Source organism: Emys orbicularis, chromosome 24, assembly GCF_028017835.1.
Source record: "Emys orbicularis isolate rEmyOrb1 chromosome 24, rEmyOrb1.hap1, whole genome shotgun sequence".
Lineage (NCBI taxonomy): Eukaryota > Metazoa > Chordata > Testudines > Emydidae > Emys > Emys orbicularis.
Window position 1 is genome coordinate 160,757 of NC_088706.1, and position 19,411 is coordinate 180,167.

At 44.6% G+C, this 19,411-nt stretch overlaps 1 protein-coding gene across 2 annotated transcripts; it reads right to left on the reverse strand.

The window, feature by feature from the left end:
* Window positions 1–4,241: 4,241 nt before the first annotated feature.
* NDUFA11 (NADH:ubiquinone oxidoreductase subunit A11) lies at window positions 4,242–18,881 on the reverse strand. Of its 2 annotated transcripts, XR_010562363.1 has the most exons (5): window positions 18,755–18,881; window positions 13,497–13,589; window positions 9,951–10,073; window positions 5,514–5,706; window positions 4,242–4,427 (listed from the first exon to the last, which is right to left on the reverse strand). XR_010562363.1 is itself a non-coding variant. In XM_065422191.1 (4 exons), the coding sequence occupies exons 1-4, from the start codon at window positions 18,834–18,836 to the stop codon at window positions 4,315–4,317; spliced, it is 411 nt and encodes a 136-aa protein (XP_065278263.1). In that variant the 5' UTR covers window positions 18,837–18,881; the 3' UTR covers window positions 4,242–4,314. The 2 variants fall into 2 exon arrangements, 1 of the variants encoding a protein (XP_065278263.1); XM_065422191.1 differs by lacking the exon at window positions 5,514–5,706.
* Window positions 18,882–19,411: the final 530 nt, after the last annotated feature.

A 19,411-nucleotide genomic window follows, 5' to 3' on the forward strand; every position in this document is an offset into this window, starting at 1 on the left:
CTCTGAGGGTGAGATTTTATCGGTATTCAGTTTTATTACTGTATTAGGCTTAGACTTGCGTGTTTTATTTTATTTTACTTGGTAATTCACTTCGTTCTGTTTGCTATTACTTGGAACCACTTAAATCCTACTTTCTGTATTTAATAAAATCACTTTTTACTTATTAACCCAGAGTATGTATTAAAACCGGGAGGGGGCAAACAGCTGTGCATATCTCTCTATCAGTGTTTATGATACCCTTTATACAGGGTAAAATGGATTTATTTGGGGTTTGGACCCCATTGGGAGTTGGGCATCTGAGTGTTAAAGACAGGAACACTTCTTAATCTGCTTTCAGTTAAGCCTGCAGCTTTGAGGCACGTGATTCAGACCCTGGGTCTGTGTTGGAGCATTTGCTTTTTTTTTTGCAACAGCATCACACTGCTGACTCAATGTCGAGGTTGTGATCCACCACAATTCACAGATCTTTCCTAGCAGTGCTGCTGCCAAGCCAGTTATCCCCCATTCAGTATTTGTGCATTTGGTTTTTCTTCCCTAAGTGTAGCATCTTACATTTGTCTTTGTTGGATTTAATTTTGTTGTCTATAGCCCAGTTCTCCAATCTATAAAGATCCCTCTGAATTTTAGCTCTATCTTGCAAAGCATTGGCAAACTCCCCCTCCCCCCGGCTGTGTGTCATCTGCAAATTTGGTCAGTTTGCTCTCCGTTCCTACGTCCAGGTCACTAATAAAGATGTTAAACACCACCAGACCAACAACAGATCCCTATGGAACCCCACTTGAGACCTCCTTCCAATCTGACATTTCATTAATAGTTACTCTTTGTTTGCAGTTGTTTAACCAATTATATATCCACTTAATGGTAGTTCTGCTCAGCCCACATTTCTCCAGCTTACCTATCAGAATGCCACGTGGGACTGTCAAAAGCCTTGTTGAAATCCAGATATATTATGTCCAACGCATTGCCCCTATCCACCAAACCACTTACCCTGTCAAAGAAGGAAATAAATCTGGTTTGGCATGATTTGTTCTTAGTAAATTCATGCTGGCTACTAGTAATTACCCCTTCAGCATCCAGGTATTTGCAAATTGAATGTTTTATACATTGCTCTCGTAGCTTCCTAGGCATTGAAGTCAGGTTGACTGGCCTTTTCTTTGTTATTATTGATAATTCTACAAATTCCATCTCCTAATCGACCAGATTATTGTCAGGATTCTTTTTGCTCCTAATGTGCCTTAAAAACTCCTGATTAACCTTAACTTTCTGGATGTAGATTTCGCCTTGTGTCCCTTGTCAATTTTCTACAGTTCCTAGCTTCTGATTTATATTCATTACTATCAACTTTCCCTTTCTTCCAATTGTTATATACTATTTTTTTTATAGCTGCCTTCACTTCCCCTCTAAGTGGGAAGTGAAGGCAGCTATAAAAAGCAGCTCAGTTTTTGAACCAATATGGCCTTCTTCATCAATTGTGGGATTGTGACTTTATTGCATCTAAGGCCAGGTCTACACTACCGCGGTAGTTCGACAGCTGGCAATCGAACTTCCGGGTTCGATTTATCGCGTCTGGTCTGGACGCGATATGTCGATCCCGGAAGCGCTCGCCGTCGACTGCGGTACTCCAGCTCGGCGAGAGGAGTACCGCGGAGTCGACGGGGAGCCTGCCTGCCGCGTGTGGACCGCGTCTGAACCGCGGTAAGTTCGAACTAAGGTATGTCGACTTCAGCTACATTATTCACGTAGCTGAAGTTGCGTACCTTAGTTCGAATTTGGGGGTTAGTGTAGACCAGGCCTAATAAAATGTTCTTAAACAATTCCCAATTATCAGTCACATTTTTCTGATTAAATTCTTCCTCCCACTGATTTGGCTCATAATTGTTTTCAGCTTTGATAAATTGGCCTTTTTAAGGCACCATATATGTATATCACTGGTCTGGACTTTATTTTATTTGCATACTATAAATGTGATCAAGGCATGAGCTCGTGATGATTCTCAGGGTATCCAGGACTGTGAGTCACCTTGTTAGCCCCTGCTTGCAGTGTGAAGAAGTCCTGCCTGTGCCTGGCTGAGTGTCAGCTCCCTAACACCACCTGCCTTTCAGCCACTCAAGCATTCTTCTCTGAGCTATGCCAGCCCTGTCTTTGCCTTGCAGGTTAACTATAGATGTACCCCAGTCCCGGAGCCCTTTTGACACATTCCCCTATGATATCCAATCCCTGTCACTGGCTACTTACAGAAACACCAGTTTGCTATCCCTAACAGGACAATGCATACACAAGCTTGTTTGAATCAACTGAGGATCAGCTTCTATATAACACCACAGCACTGAGATAGATTAATAGTGAAAACAATCATAAGTCTATTATTAAAGGCTAAGATTATAGAGATAGTGAATAAGGATAATGGAAACAGAAAAGTTACAAACACAATATCAATATTCACCTTCTAGAGACTAAACTTAACTTTACCAGGCTAACCACCTGCCAGCTGTCCATTCTCACCCAAAGCCTGCTTGCAGCAATTCCAACCCTGGCTGCTTGATTACTTCCTCAGGTGCAGAATAAACAAGAGGTGTCCTTTTGCCTTCTCCTTCTATCCCCAAAGTTCACTCTTGGCCCTTAAAGTCAGAATGACACCCTGCCCCAGGGTTTGTTCTCTGGTGTGCTGACTTTATTTTGACTTCACATCCTCATATTGACTTCTTATGCAAACAGGGCTTCCATTGTGCTGGGCTACAATGCTTAATTTACATGTGAACTGAGGCAGACAGGTGAACATACATCCTCTAGTTGGCAAAAACCTGCTTGTCAACCCTGCCTTAACACAGACTTTACAATTATACATATACACAATTCCTTCAAGATCAATCATACATACATCTCACTGATTATGAGGCTTAGTATGACATAAGTTTTTATTAGAGAGCTCCCCTGACATCCGTTTTGGATAAATGCCATGAAAACAGTGTGCTAGGTTTAGTGAGTTTGTCAGGCCTGTTAGGAGCAGTTGAACAGCACCTGGCAACGATGAGCACCAAACTTGGTGATTTGCATTGTTCTTTGGTATAGACTCATAGACTTTAAGGTCAGAAGGGACCATTATGATCATCTAATCTGACCTCAAGGAAGTATAGTTGCTGGACCCCCTACACTGGTCTATGTTAACTGGTTACAAGACAGCATGTGTATTGGTGTGTTCAGTACATGCCTAGATCATTGGTTGTGTCTACATTTGATTGATGAATTTATGTGGTTCTAGGTGAATTAATTAACTGATTGGTTAAGAATAACCTAATTTCTTGATCTGAGAAATACAGTCAAAGGTAAACCTAGAAATGAACAGAGCATTAAAATGAGTAAGCTGGACACAATAAAAAGGGTTATTTCTAATGAAATTCTATCATATTGGCTACCACACTTACCAAATTAGCAAATCTATTTTGTCAGACTTCAGCTTAAAATCCAATTGCAAACTTGGTAAATTCATATTAACCTCATTCACACAGTGCATGCAGGCATGCATAATGTCTGCTCCTGAAGTTTGAGTGCATATGAACATGTGTAGTGTGTCCATGAGCTTCTGGGCACTGTGCGCACTCATGTGTACTGTGCACACTCGATGTGTGCATTTATGTATGTAGCATGAGCACAGAGTGCATGAACAAACTGTGTGTTCATGTACCCAATATATGGTCACATGCAGGGCCCTGAACACTACAGACCCAGGCTTGGTTCACCCACAGCCATGTGAGAGCATGATGATAAGTCTCACTCACTAGAAAGTGTTTTTCACTTTAACTTGCTGATAACTATTTCTGACTTTGTTCATAAACTTGTTTTACTTTGAATCTAAACCAACCCAGTGCTACGTTTGAAGTGTTTGTTAACTCCAGTGTGTCATTGTTAGAAGTCTCAGGAAATGGCCCCTGAACTCTCTAATTCAAGTAAGATGTGCCCACTTCAAGTCAAGACAGGGAAAGGAATCTTCCAAAGACAAACATACTTTCACTCTATTCTCCCTCTCAATCTCTTTTTGCAATAATACAGAGGTATGTAGACAAAGTGACTTGCTTATGGTCACGCAGCACATCCTAGAAGAGAACCCAGGAGTCCCAAATCCTAGTTCCTTGCTCTAACTGCAAGAAGATCTAGTATCTCAGTTACTATTTAATTTATAAAACTATGTTTCTTGAGTATCATTCAACTTCAAAGTCAATGAGAGACACCCTGAGTCAGCAGTATCTGTGTTATTCCAGGATAATTTATTACACAGGACATTTGAAAAACATTTCCGAGACAGGAGCCAGCCTACATTTAGAGTCTGGGAGGTCCTATTATCTTCCAGCCTTCTCGCTTGCCTATCTTTGTAAAAGCAGCCAGAAGTCCTAGCGCCACACATGCTGAGGAACCAGTGGCATAGCTGTGAGCTGGGAAGAGAGTGAAAGAAAGATATGTTAAGTTAACAATATAAAGTATGAGTAAATCTTAACACATTTGGATTTTTCTTTTGATATTGATACTTGACTGCAGGCAGCCCAAAGGGCTGATGGGAAGTAGAAATTTAGGATTTCTTTTCTTAAAGATACATGGTTTTCCATTGTTTCTAGCCCAGGCAGTTTCTGAGGTATCAAGCCCTCTTATCCCATAGACCTGTCTCCTATGTGAATCTAATCCAAATTGCTTACTTTAGGAACTAAAATGTTCCCTGGTTTTTACTCCCATTAACTCGGAAGCCAACACAGCTAAGAAAACTAGAGCCAGATTCAATTTCTTCCTGATCAACAGTTTTTAAGTTCAAATCATCTATACCTGAAGAAAACCCACTGAAGACAATAGGACTCCATAAGTGTCCCTGCGGGCCTGTTAGTGATGTGCAAGAGGCAAGAAATCAGCTTGACTCTCAGAGTACATGGAGAATTTGCAGAGCTAGCAGCTAAATTAAGAACACCTCTTTACCTGTAAAGTGAGTCACATTTGTTAAACAGTGAGCACAGAGCCCCAGAGTTAGTTGGTTACATCGTCGCATTTGAGATTAGAACTACAATTGTAACAGACATATTGCCCCATTAACCAGGCTGCAGGTGCATTCAGCATAAAAACAAGCGCAGCCTTCTTTCCCCACTCTCTGCAAACCCTGCTTGGTTTGCTGAAGATATGCCAGGATGCATTACTGGGTTGCATCATGGACTGCAACAGGATTTCTGGTATCCAATGTCACAGTGATATATTCTGGGACATCTTCTATGAACTGAGGTGTCGAGAATTTCAGAGAAAAATAATTTCTGAGAGTAGTTAAACTCCATTCTGTACACACAAGCTGGCTCATGGGGTTAACTCCATTTTTATTTTGCAGTTCATCTTTGAAGCTAGCTTTGGCCCCCCAATCTATCAGTGTTTATTTTGGTACCAGCCCAGACCAGCTTAATTTTCTGAACCTTGACCAGACTGGATTGGTCCAATGGAGCCCTTCTGAATTTGGCATGGCCTCCGCTCATCTTGCAATTTCCACTTACTGATATCCAGGCTGGGGGGACCATCCAATGTGAAAGGTGCCTGCTGGTGGAATCTCTCAGGCAGCAGGTGGGAGAGCTACAGGAGGAGGTGGCTAGGTTGAGGAGCATCCGAATCCACGAGCAGTTCCTGGACAGTGTCCATGTGGAGACAGCTGAGGTAGCTGTCCCAGTACACAGGACTGCTGATACACCACTGGTGGAGGAGGAGATGGCTCAGGGTGGACACTGGCAGCTGGTTACTTCTGGCAGCAGGCAGTGCTCCACCCCTGCTCCAAACCCTCCCGCCGTGGTAATAGGTAACCGTTATGCTCTTCTTGATACAGGAAAGAAGGCATCACCCCCTACAGTAAAGGAGGAGAAGCCTCGTACCCCTAAGGCTGGGAGGTCTGCTGCCACCACTGCGAATAGGAAACGTAGGGTAGTGGTGGTCGGAGACTCTCTGCTGAGGGGGACGGAGGCACCCATCTGTCGCCCTGACATTTCATCTCGGGAGGTATGCTGCCTGCCGGGAGTCCGTATCCGAGACGTTACGGAGGCATTATCGAGGATTATCCAGCCCTCTGACTACTACCCCATGCTACTCATCCATGGGGGCACAAATGATACTGCGCGGTGTGACACTGAGCGGATCAAGAGTGACTACAGGGCTCTGGGAGTACGGGTGAAGGAGTTTGGAGCGCAGGTGGTATTCTCTTCGATTCTTCCTGTCAAAGGTAGAGGCCTGAGCAGAGACAGATGCATCATGGAGGTGAATGCCTGGCTGAGAAGATGGTGTCGCCAGGAGGGCTTTGGCTTCCTAGACCACGGGATGCTATTCGAGGAAGGACTGCTAGGCAGAGATGGCATTCACCTTTCGAGGAGGGGAAAGACCCTATTTGGACACAGACTGGCTAACCTAGTGAGGAGGGCTTTAAACTAGGTTCGACGGGGACAGGTGAGCAAAGCCCACAGGTAAGTGGGGAACATGGAGACCTGGGAGATGGGTTGGAAACGAGAGGGAGTGTGGGCTATATTGGCAGAGAGAAAGGAGGGTCAGGACAAAACTGGGAGGAAAGATCAAACCAGTATCTTAGATGCCTATATACAAATGCGAGAAGTATGGGTAATAAGCAGGAAGAACTGGAAGTGCTAATAAATAAATACAACTATGACATTGTTGGCATCACTGAAACTTGGTGGGATAATACACATGATTGGAATGTTGGTGTGGATGGGTACAGCTTGCTCAGGAAGGATAGACAGGGGAAAAAGGGAGGAGGTGTTGCCTTATATATTAAAAATGTACACACTTGGACTGAGATAGAGATGGACATAGGAGATGGAAGTGTTGAGAGTCTCTGGGTTAGGCTAAAAGGGGTAAAAAACAAGGGAGATGTCATGCTAGGAGTCTACTACAGGCCACCTAACCAAGTGGAAGAGGTGGATGAGGCTTTTTTTAAGCAACTAACAAAATCATCCAAAGCCCAAGATTTGGTGGTGATGGGGGACTTCAACTATCCGGATATATGTTGGGAAAATAACACAGCGGGGCACAGACTATTCTTGGACTGCATTGCAGACAACTTTTTATTTCAGAAGGTTGAAAAAGCTACTAGGGGGGAAGCTGTTCTAGACTTGATTTTAACAAATAGGGAGGAACTCATTGAGAATTTGAAAGTAGAAGGCAGTCTGGGTGAAAGTGATCATGAAATCATAGAGTTTGCAATTCTAAGGAAGGGTAGAAGGGAGAACAGCAAAATAGAGACAATGGATTTCAGGAAAGCAGATTTTGGTAAGCTCAGAGAGCTGATAGGTAAGGTCCCATGGGAATCAAGACTGAGGGGAAAAACAACTGAGGAGAGTTGGCAGTTTTTCAAAGGGACACTATTAAGGGCCCAAAAGCAAGCTATTCTGCTGGTTAGGAAAGATAGAAAATGTGGCAAAAGACCACCTTGGCTTAACCACGAGATCTTGCATGATCTAAAAAATAAAAAGGAGTCATAAAAAATGGAAACTAGGACAGATTACAAAGGATGAATATAGGCAAACAACACAGGAATGCAGGGGCAAGATTAGAAAGGCAAAGGCACAAAATGAGCTCAAACTAGCTACAGGAATGAAGGGAAACAAGACGACTTTTTATCAATACATTAGAAGCAAGAGGAAGACCAAAGACAGGGTAGGCCCACTGCTTAGTGAAGAGGGAGAAACAGTAACAGGAAACTTGGAAATGGCAGAGATGCTTAATGACTTCTTTGTTTCGGTCTTCACCGAGAAGTCTGAAGGAATGCCTAACATAGTGAATGCTAATGGGAAGGGGGTAGGTTTAGCAGATAAAATAAAAAAAGAACAAGTTAAAAATCACTTAGAAAAGTTAGATGCCTGCAAGTCACCAGGGCCTGATGAAATGCATCCTAGAATACTCAAGGAGCTAATAGAGGAGGTATCTGAGCCTCTAGCTATTATCTTTGGAAAAGCATGGGAGACGGGAGAGATTCCAGAAGACTGGAAAAGGGCAAATATAGTGCCCATCTATAAAAAGGGAAATAAAAACAACCCAGGAAACTACAGACCAGTTAGTTTAACTTCTGTGCCAGGGAAGATAATGGAGCAAGTAATTAAGGAAATCATCTGCAAACACTTGGAAGGTGGTAAGGTGATAGGGAACAGCCAGCATGGATTTGTAAAGAACAAATCATGTCAAACCAATCTGATAGCTTTCTTTGATAGGATAACGAGCCTTGTGGATAAGGGTGAAGCTGTGGATGTGGTATACCTGGACTTTAGTAAGGCATTTGATACGGTCTCGCATGATATTCTTATCGATAAACTAGGCAAATACAATTTAGATGGGGCTACTATAAGGTGGGTGCATAACTGGCTGGATAACTGTACTCAGAGAGTTGTTATTAATGGTTCCCAATCCTGCTGGAAAGGCATAATGAGTGGGGTACCACAGGGTCTGTTTTGGGACCGGCTCTGTTCAATATCTTCATCAACGACTTAGATATTGGCATAGAAAGTACGCTTATTAAGTTTGCGGATGATACCAAACTGGGAGGGATTGCAACTGCTTTGGAGGACAGGGTCATAATTCAAAATGATCTGGACAAATTGGAGAAATGGTCTGAGTTAAACAGGATGAAGTTTAACAAAGACAAATGCAAAGTGCTCCACTTAGGAAGAAAAAATCAGTTTCACACATACAGAATGGGAAGAGACTGTCTAGGAAGGAGTACGGCAGAAAGGGATCTAGGGGTTATAGTGGACCACAAGCTAAATATGAGTCAACAGTGTGATGCTGTTGCAAAAAAAGCAAACATGATTCTGGGATGTATTAACAGGTGTGTTGTGAGCAAGACACGAGAAGTCATTCTTCCGCTCTACTCTGCTCTGGTTAGGCCTCAGCTGGAGTATTGTGTCCAGTTCTGAGCACCGCATTTCAAGAAAGATGTGGAGAAATTGGAAAGGGTCCAGAGAAGAGCAACAAGAATGATTAAAGGTCTTGAGAACATGACCTATGAAGGAAGGCTGAAAGAATTGGGTTTGTTTAGTTTGGAAAAGAGAAGACTGAGAGGGGACATGATAGCAGTTTTTAGGTATTTAAAAGGGTGTCATAAGGAGGAGGGAGAAAACTTGTTCACCTTAGCCTCTAAGGATAGAACAATAAGCAATGGGTTTAAACTGCAGCAAGGGAGGTCTAGGTTGGACATTAGGAAAAAGTTCCTAACTGTCAGGGTGGTTAAACACTGGAATAGATTGCCTAGGGAGGTTTAAATATCTCCAGAGATGGAGATTCCACAGAGTAGGTCAGATAAGTGTCTATCAGGGATGGTCTAGACAGTATTTGGTCATAAGAACATAAGAAAGGCCGTACTGGGTCAGACCAAAGGTCCATCTAGCCCAGTATCTGTCTACCGACAGTGGCCAATGCCAGGTGCCCCAGAGGGAGTGAACCTAACAGGCAATGATCAAGTGATCTCTCTCCTGCCATCCATCTCCATCCTCTGACGAACAGAGGCTAGGGACACCATTCTTACCCATACGGGCAGGGGACTGGACTCGATGACCTCTCGAGGTCTCTTCCAGTCCTAGAATCTATGAATCTTCTGGGACATGCCTTTTCCTGAAAGGACTAAATCTATGAGGGCATGTTGCAATTTTCCTTGGTGAGCAAGTTTTTAATTGAGGTGGGGTTCATTTCAGTGGCCCACCACAGGCTCTTAGAGACTGATGTTTGAGAGGTGTGCATATCACCATGGCAACTAAGCAGATCCAATTTTAATATATCATATCCATGGACTAGATTCTTATGCATCATACAATACATTTCCATGGGAAGGAGGTAACTTGCTGTAGACAGGGGTTTAAGAATTAGACAATTTTATAGAATTTATATAAATGCATTAAAAATACTTCATGCTGTTGATTTAAACCTCTATGCTGACCACAACTTACTTCTTGCACCCAAGACAATGCCTGATGCACAACCGCCTATGAAATAATTCAGGGCATCCTCTGGGTCCTCCCGGATGTGGGCACTGAGGCAAGTGGTCAATCCAAATACTGCTCCCAAAGTAGCTGTAAGGAAAAGTTAAGGAGTAAGGGATACAGCAAGCAAGGAACTGAGATCTACAGTGCTGAAAACATACTACCCAGAGGCCTGGTGCACCAGGAACAGCCAGAGTTATGGTTTGAACCTTCTTGGGAAGCAAAGGAATAAATATTTATTGCCACGAACAATTATCAGTAAGTCACAGAAAAATGGCATTTTCTAGTCAGATGAAGCAGAGAGCCCGACCAGCTGGATTCAGCATCCACACTCCCACATGTTTTGTGTAAGCAAAAAGCTGCCAGAAAACAAATCAAACCATTTTTGTGACACAACTTCCTGTTTGTTCAGATATGTTACTACACCCCCACCTGGGCAACGCTGTACCCTTTCTTCTAGGTCTAGTCTGGGTGTTTATGATACAAGTCACAGTCAGCCTACAGACTGTGACGTAGTATTACAATACAAGGCTCTGCAACAGTTTTCAATTAGAGCTTATCAATGCCAGTTCTTGCTAAAAAGAGCATAAGAGAACATGAACCCAACAGACTGAGCACGCAACCCCAGCCTCCATGCTTCTGCCATCTTGGACCTGGGAATCAAAATACAGCATCTCATGCAGTAATGCAGAGCACCTACCTCCAAACTACTGGGTGGCCTTATGAATAATGATCAACAAATTCCTTTTCAGGAGTGAGGACTGCTAAAGGGATTATTAGTTTCCTAAAGGGTTTTCAATAGTCACTAATATTATACTCCACCCCACTATTCCGCACTCTTTCTTGCTAGCATTTCCCCCAATATATGCACTGAATCTTCCAAGGAAGTGTCTGAGGAAGGACTGCAACCCAACTAGGTCCAGTCAGCTAAGCTGCCTAGATGACAGGGCTTGAAAAATCCTGCTTCTGGGTACATGCATTGCTCCCTCACTACATAAGCATCCAGACACCTACTCCAGCCTATGCCCCAGAATGATTCACGAACCAGGGAAGGACAAGCATTCAGCCACCTAAGGGGCCCAATACAGTAGGTGTGGATGCTCAGAGACCGCTTACAAGATTAGTTCTCATTCAAATCCAGCTGGAGGGAGATGTGGAGATGGTGACACCCACCTTGTAACTTTTAGCTCAGTGGTTAGAGCACTCCCTGGGCTTTGGGATAACCAGGTTCCGCCTGATGGGGAGAAAGGATTTGAACTGGGGTCTTTATGGGCTATTCTGATGTTAGGTGCACTCACTCTCTCCTGCTGAAGCTGCTCCACTGTGGATAACTAATGAGAAAGTGACTGGAGCAATGAACTGGACCCAGGGTCTCCCACCCTAACCACTGAACTGCAGCTTGATTCCCATTCTCTCTCTGGCCAAATTACTATTTCACTGTGGATAAACACTTAAAAGAGTCATTGGGTCATGCTTTCATTATTTATCCAGAGCACAACAGTGTCAACAGAAGAGACTGATGGAGCTTCACATCAGAATATCCCATAGCACCTCCCTGGCCAGCTCACTGGCTAGCTTAGGCAAGGAGCCACCTAGTGCGAACAGAGAAGCAAACAGAGGGAGTTTGCCTGAGAACCGTCCAAGAGGCACTACGGTGAGTGCTGTATTAGAGGGGCTGTGTTGTGAGCTGGTGGGTTGAATATCTGAGTGTCTGTCTGCTGTGACCATTTGCTTGACTGGCGCTAGTTGCAGGGACTGTTTGACCATGTGTTTGTTTGTTTGAAAAGCATGACTGTTTGATTGTGTGGTGGTTTGTTTGAAAAGTGTGATTTGGGAGTGCTTTGTTCCAGGTGGGCCTTGAGTGGTTGATTGAAGGGAAGGCTTTGAGTTGGGGCAACTGCTTTGAGCCAGAAGCCTTATTAAAAACAGCAGCCACTTGTGAACTGAGTGAGCTGCGAACAGAGGAAGTGTGCGTGGGGGGAGTTCTCACTGAGTTTTTGCCTTTCAGGCTTCTGCGAGCAGTAAGTACAACATCTGAAGAGGCTCGTAGAAGGAAGACAATATGGATAGTGAGTGATCAGCTGTTGTGACCTGCACAGGATGTGCCACGTTTGTCTTTCTCCCAGAGGATAGAAGTGACTTCGTCTGTATGAAGTGCAAGCTGGTCTCCATATTGGAGGAGACTATTGGAAGGTTAAAGGACTACAGACCCAAGTATCAACCCTGCATGCATCAGAGAAAATGAAGAGTTTCTGGATAGAAGTCAGCGTTTGGTACTGCAGGCACAGCATGCTAAAGAACCAGAGAGGACAGTACAGAATGGGGAAGAAAATTGGCAGCATGTGACCTCCTCTTGCTTCTTCTGGAGAACCCGTGTACCCCAAATGCAGACAGAGGTAAGAAACCATTTTCAGGCTCTCTGCACAAGTATTATGGCAGAGATTGGTTTGGAATAGTCATCTGAGGGAAGGGATCAGAAGGAGACCCCATCGACCGGAAGGCATGGGATTATCAGTGCTAACAAGAAGTAGGAAAGTATGGGATTTGCTTCCATGAAATTTTTCCCTCCAGCTCTGGCTGTTTGCGATTTCTGTGGAACAACCTTCATGGAGACACTGAAAATTCAAGTTTTATATTTGAGATTCCAAACTGTAAGGAGTAAGGCTTATGTCTACACTACACAGCTTTTAGTGTCAGGACTGTGTTGCTACAGCTGTGTCTCTAAAAGGCATGCAGTATAGCCGCCGTTTGTCGGCTTCCCTGCCAACGAAAAACTTCCAACCCCAACGAGTGGCGTTAGCGTTGTCAGCAGGAAAGTGTTCCTGCCTACAAAGAGCTGTTCACGCCGGCGCTTGTCATTGGCAAAACTACTGTCTTTTTTTTTTTTTTTTGGGGGGGGGGGGGGGGGGGGAGTTAATATCTCTGAAATTCAAAAGTTTTGTCGTTCAGTTGCCAGTGTAGACATAGCCTAAGTTTTTTCAGTTTTAAGTTATACCAATACAGTGAGTGTTGAATCCAGACAGCAGCTCCTTAAGCCATCACTTACAGTTACTGATATTAAATTATCCACCTCAAAACATGTAATTTATACCCAGACTAATTTGACATTTCAAGAGCAGCAGTAGGGAACAAAGAATATGGCTGAAAGGAAACACCAACTATAATGTCCTGAATTTACACAGAACCTTTCATACCAAGATCTCTAAGCACTTCACCAAAATTAATTAAGCCTCACACTACACAAGTTTGTGCATGTAAACATTTTACAGATGGGAACTCAGAGGCCGAGTGGTGAAGTTTGAGTTACCTAATGGCCAACATAAAGTCAGTGGCAAACCTGGGGACAGAAGCCAGGAGCACTCAGTCTCCAGCACAAAATCACCAGACCATACCTGCCTCACCAGTCACTTTACTTGAGAGGCCAATAATTTCAACAATGGGCTGTCCATTTAGCTGAATGAAGGCATCTTCAGACAAGAAACTCAGTTGCTGAAAGAAGCAAGGTCTCCTTACCCATTGTGACAGTGCTCGTAGCTGCCGTTTGCACACCCTTAAAGACTGACTCAGGCTGGAACAATACAATATGATATGCCGAACCAATCAAGCCTACAAAAGGGAAAACAGTTTTAATGAGTGGCAGGTCAGAGCCCGTGCAGAAACACAACCTGAATGCAGGTTCCATGAGCACAAAACATGCTTGTTTATTACTGTGCTTGACCTACATGGCACAATGTGCACCAGAAACCTCCACTACTTCTATCACCAGAGTAATGCACAAGAGACTACGGGTGAAATCCTGGCCTCATTTCAGTCAAGAGGATTATTGCCACTGTCTTCAATAGAGCCAGGATTTCAGCCTAACCATCTAAAGCCCGATGTTATGCATTGTTTGTGCTGTATCTCAAGCAATATGAAGGTGCAAGAGTAAAGCTAGGAAATAAAATTACATTTGCATTCTAAGGGCCTGTCATCCCCTGTACTGAAACTCAAGAAGATTTACTAGGCTAGTGGTACAGCCACACCTTTGATCTTCCACCAAAAGCAAGATATGCATGGCTGAGTCATACTGATGCTACAGGGCAATTTAAAGGATTTTATTTTAAATTGGGTTTCTAATCTTTTTTTTTTTTTTTTGGCTTCTTTCTAATGCATACAGAAGGCCTGAAAGGTAGAGGGGTTTTGTGGTTTGTTGAGAAAGAAGGTAGTTACTCTGAATAAAGTCTTTTGTTGCTTGTGTTTTTATTTTACTAATATCAAGTCTGAGCTTCCGGGCTTTGTTGGAGGACTTGTTGGGGGGCATCAGAGTTTACTGGAAGTTCTCAAGGCTCAATCCAGAAGAGCCCGTGCTTAGGTGCTTTGCTGGACTGGACCAGCTTGCTCTGCACCATCCAGAATTGAGCGCTCACATTTTAAAGATGTTCACTCTTTATCAAAGACTCTTCATTGGGCATTCAAGTTAAATAGGTGTTAACTGAAGCAAAAACTAAAATGAAAATTGCTTCCCCTCAACTTTCACTCACTTATGATTAGGGCCCTCCCAAATTCACAGCTTTGAAGAACACATCACGGACTGTGAAATTAGATCTCCCCCATGAAATCTAGCTACTGAAGGGGTAGGGGAGAGGGAACAATGGGGTGCCCCAGCTGGAGGATCCTACCATTCACCAAGCCCCAACTGCTAATCCAGTGGGATAGGGAGGGCAGGACTTCCTCTTCCCCTGCATAGCTGCTCGGGGGCAGTGGGGGAGATCAGACCTACCTCCAGGTACCTCGCCAGCTCTGTGTCTGCTGCCAGCTCTGAAGCAGCAGGGGGCAGATCAGATCCACCTCCACCTCCAAAAATCACCCCCTAAAGAGGTGGTTGGAAAAGTTATTTTGCTGACCTAGCTGCATCTACAGTGGGGGGTTAGGATCACTTAAAATTTCACACCCTGTGTGACATAGTTAAATGTAAACCAGGACTCAAATAGGGTATGAATTTAAAGGCCATTCCTGAAAAATTCCATGTGTGGACACCCCATTAACTGCATGCTGCTACCACAACTTATTCACGGACATAAACTAGCTGTAGTTTTGTTTTACATTGCTAAAAAAGCTACTGCAGTTTTCTCCTGAAGTGATAACATGTCAGAGGTAAGTGAAGTGATCCCTTTACAATTTACAAATCACTTTGAGATTATTTAGGATGAAAAGTACTACAGATATGCATGGTGTCAAGTATCAGGGGGTAGCCGTGTTAGTCTGTATATACAAAAACAACAAGGAGTCTGGTGGCACCTTAAAGACTAACAGATTTATTTGGGCATAAGCTTTCGTGGGTAAAAACCTCACTTCTTCAGATGCATAGAGTGAAAGTTACAGATGCAGGCATTATATACTGACACATGGAGAGCGGGGAGTTACTTCGCAAGTGGAGAACCAGTGTTGACAGGGCCAATTCAATCAGGGTGGATGTAGTCCACTCCCAATAATAGATGAGGAGGTGTCAATTCCAGGAGAGGAAAAGCTGCTTCTGTAATGAGCCAGCCACTCCCAGTCCCTATTCAAGCCCAGATTAATGGTGTTGAATTTGCAAATGAATTTTAGTTCTGCTGTTTCTCTTTGAAGTCTGTTTCTGAAGTTTTTTTGTTCAATGATAGTGACTTTTAAATCTGTACTAGAATGACCAGGGAGATTGAAGTGTTCACTTACTGGCTTATGTATGTTACCATTCCTGATGTCCAATTTGTGTCCATTTATTCTTTTGCGGAGGAATTGTCCGGTTTGGCCAATGTACATGGCAGAGGGGCATTGCTGGCACATGATGGCATATATAACATTAGTGGATGTGCAGGTGAATGAGCCCTTGATGGTGTGGCTGATGTGGTTGGGTCCTCTGATGGTGTCGCCAGAGTAGATATGGGGACAGAGTAGGCAACGAGGTTTGCTACAGGGATTGGTTCCTGGGTTGGTGTTTCTGTGGTGTGGTGTGTAGTTGCTGGTGATGCATGTAGAAGCACTTTACACCAATATTCCACATGAGGATGGACTACAAGCTGTCAGGAACAGTATCCCTGATGAGGCCACAGCACAGCATGCCTGGTGGCTGAGCTTTGTGACTTTGTCCTCACCCACAACCACTTCAGATTTGGGGACAACTTATACCTTCAAGTCAGTGGCACTGCTATGGGTACCCGCATGGCCCCACAGTATGCCAACATTTTTATGGCTGACTTAGAACAACACTTCGTCAGCTCTCGTCCCCTAGTACCCTTCCTCTACTTGCGCTACATTGATGACATCTTCATCATATGGACGCACGGAAAGGAGGCCCTTGAAGAATTCCACCTGGACTTCAACAATTTCCACCCCACCATCAACCTCAGCCTGGACCAGTCCACACACGAGATCCACTTCCTGGACACTACAGTGCAAATAAGTGATGGCCACATAAACACCACCCTATACCGGAAACCTACTGACCGCTATACATACCTACATGCCTCCAGCTTCCATCCAAGACACATCACACGATCCATTGTCTACAGCCAAGCCCTAAGATACAACCGAATTTGCTCCAACCCCTCAGACAGAGACAAACACCTACAAGATCTTTATCAAGCATTCGTAAAACTACAATACCCACCTGGGGAAGTGAGGAAACAGATTGACAGAGCAAGACGGGTACCCAGAAATCACCTACTACAGGACAGGCCCAACAAGGACAATAACAGAACACCACTGGCCATCACATAGAGCCCCCAGCTAAAACCTCTCCAGCGCATTATCCACGATCTACAACCTATCCTGGAAAATGATCCCTCACTCTCACAGACCTTGGGAGGCAGGCCAGTCCTCGCTTACAGACAACCCCCCAACCTGAAGCAAATACTCACCAGCAACTACACACCACACCACAGAAACACCAACCCAGGAACCAATCCCTGTAGCAAACCTCGTTGCCTACTCTGTCCCCATATCTACTCTGGCGACACCATCAGAGGACCCAACCACATCAGCCACACCATCAAGGGCTCATTCACCTGCACATCCACTAATGTTATATATGCCATCATGTGCCAGCAATGCCCCTCTGCCATGTACATTGGCCAAACCGGACAGTTCCTCCGCAAAAGAATAAATGGACACAAATTGGACATCAGGAATGGTAACATACATAAGCCAGTAAGTGAACACTTCAATCTCCCTGGTCATTCTAGTACAGATTTAAAAGTCACTATCATTGAACAAAAAAACTTCAGAAACAGACTTCAAAGAGAAACAGCAGAACTAAAATTCATTTGCAAATTCAACACCATTAATCTGGGCTTGAATAGGGACTGGGAGTGGCTGGCTCATTACAGAAGCAGCTTTTCCTCTCCTGGAATTGACACCTCCTCATCTATTATTGGGAGTGGACTACATCCACCCTGATTGAATTGGCCCTGTCAACACTGGTTCTCCACTTGCGAAGTAACTCCCCGCTCTCCATGTGTCAGTATATAATGCCTGCATCTGTAACTTTCACTCTATGCATCTGAAGAAGTGAGGTTTTTACCCACGAAAGCTTATGCCCAAATAAATCTGTTAGTCTTTAAGGTGCCACCAGACTCCTTGTTGTTTTTACAGATATGCAAAGTGCTTGTGCATTAATTAAAAGTAATAAATATTAAGAGAATCAAAAAGAGGGATGCAGCATTTGACCATTCCCCACACAATAATACTTCACTCTTTTCCTCTCAGAATCACAAAGCATTTCACCCATTAAAAGTAAAATATCCTTATGAGGCAAATATCAGAGGGGCAGCCGTCTTAGTCGGGATCTGTAAAAAGCAACAAAGAGTTTTGTCGCACCTTAAAGACTAACAGACGTATTGGAGCATAAGCTTTCGTGGGTGAATACCCACTTCGTCAGACATCACCCACAATACGTCTGTTAGTCTATAAAGTGCCACAGGACTCTGTCGCTTTTTATGAGGCAAATGTTAATCTCATTTATCAATGGGGAAACCGAGGCAGGGAGAGGACATGCAAATCACTTTTGCTCTAAGAATGAAATAAAATTTCATTTTGCCATTAAAGTAATGAATTAGTGCCCTTTTACTGACACTACTTAATGCAAGCAAACAGAGCACTTCTAACTTTAATATATATATATATAAAAACACAAGAACTCACATCAGGCCATTCAAAAGCAAATATTGCTCTTTTAGTGCTACTCTTGCCACCCTGCCTAGTCTTAAATTTTACAGTAAAGATTACATTTAAAAGAGAATCTGGACATAGAAAATACTATGTACAGGCAATGTGACCAAGTTAACATTGCAGGATCTTTAAGTGTTTGACTTTTTCAGCCCTCAATACCACTTTAATGACTACAATTTTTGCGTGTAATTTTTTGGATTGAGTTTTCAAGCCGCCTTTCCCAGGGCCGGTCGCTTTCGTGAGATTTCGTGCTGTGCTTAAAGCCCCAGCTCCTGGAGCCCCGCTCGCCAACGGAGTCGGCGAGGGCTCAGCTTTCATCTCAGCCAGAAGCAGCGCTGCAGCCAGAGGGGGGGCAGGAGCCCCCCGGACACAAGCCGGGCTTCATGGCTACGCTGCAGCCTGAGCCACCCCCCGCGGGGCCAGACGCGGCCGGCAGCAGAGGCTCGCGCTAGCCGAGCTCGGGGCCAGGCGGGCTCGAGCCATGGCGGCAAGCGGGGGGCTGCGCGGAGGAGAGCCGAGCGGCCCCGCCCCGGGCGGAAGGGGATGAGCGGGATCGGCAGGTAGTAAAGCCAACCCCGTCTCCTCACCCAGCGCAGCCCCAAGGCGGCCGGTGATCCAGGCCTTGCGGACGCAGTCGGTCCCCTCCGGGATCTCCCAGTAGCCGACCATCGCAGCGACAGCGGCTCTGCAAGGGCACGAAACAAAACACCGCGAGAACTCGCGGATCCACGTAGGGTCTCGCGACACCTTCTTCTCGTTCTCGCGAGCGTCTCTTATTCCCTGTGTATGAAAGAGCTTCCGTTAGCCAGCCGCGCACATGCGCAGGGCGAGGCCGGACAAGGAGTCGGGGAAGGGCTGGAGCCATCGCAGGGATGCGAGCCTGGGTGTGTTGCTGCACCGAGGATTAGCGCCCTCCCGGCACAGCTGCCAGTCCCCTGGGGATCCTCTGCATGAGGAGGGTTGGGAAAGGCCTAGCGAGGGGGGCTGCCAAGTATGGGCGCGGTGGGGGGCGGGCTGGGGTCGGTTAGGAAATGGATTTGGAAAGTGGGAAGAACAATAATCCGTCTGACAGACCCACTGGGTGACAATTACCCGTCTGCTGTACTGAAGATTTAACCCTTCACTACGGATGACTTCTAGGCATTTTCTGTGCAGGAGGTTTAAGGATCCAGACGTCACAAGCATCACTCTTTATATTTAATTTTCCTGGGTGGAAAGAAACTAGCATTGTCTGTTTTAGGGAG